This window comes from Poecilia latipinna, unplaced genomic scaffold, assembly GCF_001443285.1.
Source record: "Poecilia latipinna isolate Pla-1442-1.1 unplaced genomic scaffold, P_latipinna-1.0 Scaffold2713, whole genome shotgun sequence".
Taxonomy (NCBI): domain Eukaryota; kingdom Metazoa; phylum Chordata; class Actinopteri; order Cyprinodontiformes; family Poeciliidae; genus Poecilia; species Poecilia latipinna.
This window is the reverse complement of record NW_015115329.1, coordinates 1-2,100: the sequence shown is the minus strand read 5'-3', so window position 1 is coordinate 2,100 and position 2,100 is coordinate 1. Positions and strand designations below refer to the sequence as shown.

At 48.7% G+C, this 2,100-nt stretch overlaps 1 protein-coding gene across 1 annotated transcript in view; it reads right to left on the bottom strand.

Annotated features, from left to right (window-relative positions):
• The window catches only part of LOC106938851 (transcription factor COE3-like), a gene marked incomplete at its 5' end in the record, with an annotated part of 8,987 nt that extends 7,154 nt beyond the window's left edge, over positions 1-1,833 (bottom strand). The window contains 3 exons of the mRNA XM_015021038.1: positions 1,019-1,210; positions 1,404-1,566; positions 1,762-1,833. Of these exons, the coding sequence (XP_014876524.1) occupies positions 1,019-1,210; positions 1,404-1,566; positions 1,762-1,833 (427 nt within the window). The remainder of the gene's footprint in view (positions 1-1,018; positions 1,211-1,403; positions 1,567-1,761) is intronic.
• Between the last annotated feature and the right edge of the window lie 267 nt (positions 1,834-2,100).

Below are 2,100 nucleotides of genomic sequence, written 5' to 3'. Positions count from 1 at the left end.
TTTTCCATAATTTCGCTTATGTATATAATGCACAGTGTTTTGTTGTCACCAACTGTGTGTGTATCGTGTTTTGTGTGCGGAGGAGCGATCAGAAACGGCAGAGAACAGACACGAGGGGAGGCAGGCAGTTCTCTTGCCTCATGGCAGGGGTCGCTCATGATCCCAGATATTGTGACTGCACAACTGTAGAGTAAGACACAGTGAGCTAGCCATGGAGCTAGCCATACAGTAAATAAGTAAAGTACAGCGATATATTTGTTTTCTCCTCTCTTCCGACGTCAACATGAAAGACTACATTTCTAAACTTAAACAGTTTTCTAAAGTGGATTTTCAATTGAAGCAGGAGATAATAACTAAAGAAGACCAACAACGGAGCTGAAAGTTTTGCTTCGAGACAGTTTGATGATTCTCAGACGGAGTAGAAAAGACATGAGGATAGACTGGGCTTTGGATGAACGGAGATTTTTGTGCAGAATTAGCGGCGCATGGATTTCATTGATACGTAAAGGTAAGACAGCAATAAGATGTTTTTGTTTAGTTTTTTAATGAAATGTGCGTTTTGTGGGCTACAGTTTCTGTTTAAATAATTCAGTAAAGTAGAAGCGGCAGCTAATCTACCACAGCAATTATTTATTAATAAAACATTAAGCCTAAAACGTACTACAACAACAGACTGAATTTTCTGTTCTGTGTGCAAATTTCTTGAATGTTTTTTTGGTGTTAAATCCTAAAACATGAAGTGGCATTGTTGTCAGTTGCTATGGCAACGAGTCTGCATGCAGCGTGGAAAGTACCTCTCTCCCTTTGCTGTGGATCATAGCACGAAATCAATACCTACATTTCTAAGTTTCACTGAGTTAACGCGGCTATGGATGACATGTAAATGATTAGTCTTTTTGCCCTCCAGCATTGTACGCATGCGCGAAATTTCCGTACGTCCAATAACATGCATGGTGTCTAAGTCAGAAGCTCACCAGCAATGAACCTCACCGCACGTCACTGGTCCCTGGGTACTTACTGCCATAGGGCGAGTTGGCTGACGATCCGTTCAGGAAACCCGGAGACGTCGCCACTCCGAGGTTCGGCATGCTGGTGTTTCCGTAGCCATTCATGCTGCTGCTGACGGTGTTGCCATAGTTACTCTGCTGGGGGGTGGAGCTTGGGACGTATCCCCGCGGCGACACGCTGCTGGTGTTCCGGTTGTAGCCCACTGGAAGAAGAAAATGTAGATTAAACAAGAGAATTTGATGAGGAAACGGTAATCCGGCATAGCAAGCTGAAGAACCACCAGGAACCAAACAACCACCAGGACTCCAGGGTTCTAGGTTCCTGTCCTCGGGATCAGAACCGGTTGTCACATGGACAGCGCCCCCTGTGTTGAGCGGCGGACAGTCAGCTCGTACCTTGACCCGTCTCGGAGACGTTGACGGCCAGCTGGCCGCCAAAGGAGTTGACTCCCATCATGCCGTGGGAGGTGGAGTTCGCTAGCGACGGGATCTGGTTGTGGTTCCTGGGAACGCTGTAGAGAGCCTCAGCGATGTCCGCCGCTCGCTTCAGGATAATCTCCTGTAGAGACAGCGCACACTGAACATCAGCCGAAACGGTAACCCGACTGGAGCCGGCCCGTTTGCTCTCAGTTCCTCTGAATGGAAACCTCTGCCGGCCGTCAGAGGGCGGGACTTCCTCTGCCGTCCGGACTAGGCTGTGCCTCCGGTTCTGATCTGCCCGGGTTCCTCCTGGTTTCGGTCAGGTGTGGCTCACCTGATTGTTGTGCGGCATGCCGTAGAGCGCCTCCACCAGGTCAGCGGCTCGCTTCAGCAGCACTTCCTGTAGTGGATGATATTAGGGTCAAAGGTCAGCTTCAGCTGCTCAGAGGGAAGCAGAGCCTGATGAAGATCAGAGTCTTCATCGCTTCACCAGCAGCTTCCAGGTCACATGACTCCTGCAGATGCTTAACGAGCTTAACGAGCGACTCGAAGGTTTATTATCATGTTTACACTGATCACTGAACCTCAGGGGTTATACCACACACACTGCTACACACACTGCTACACACACACACTGCTACACACACTGCTACACACACACACTGCTACACAC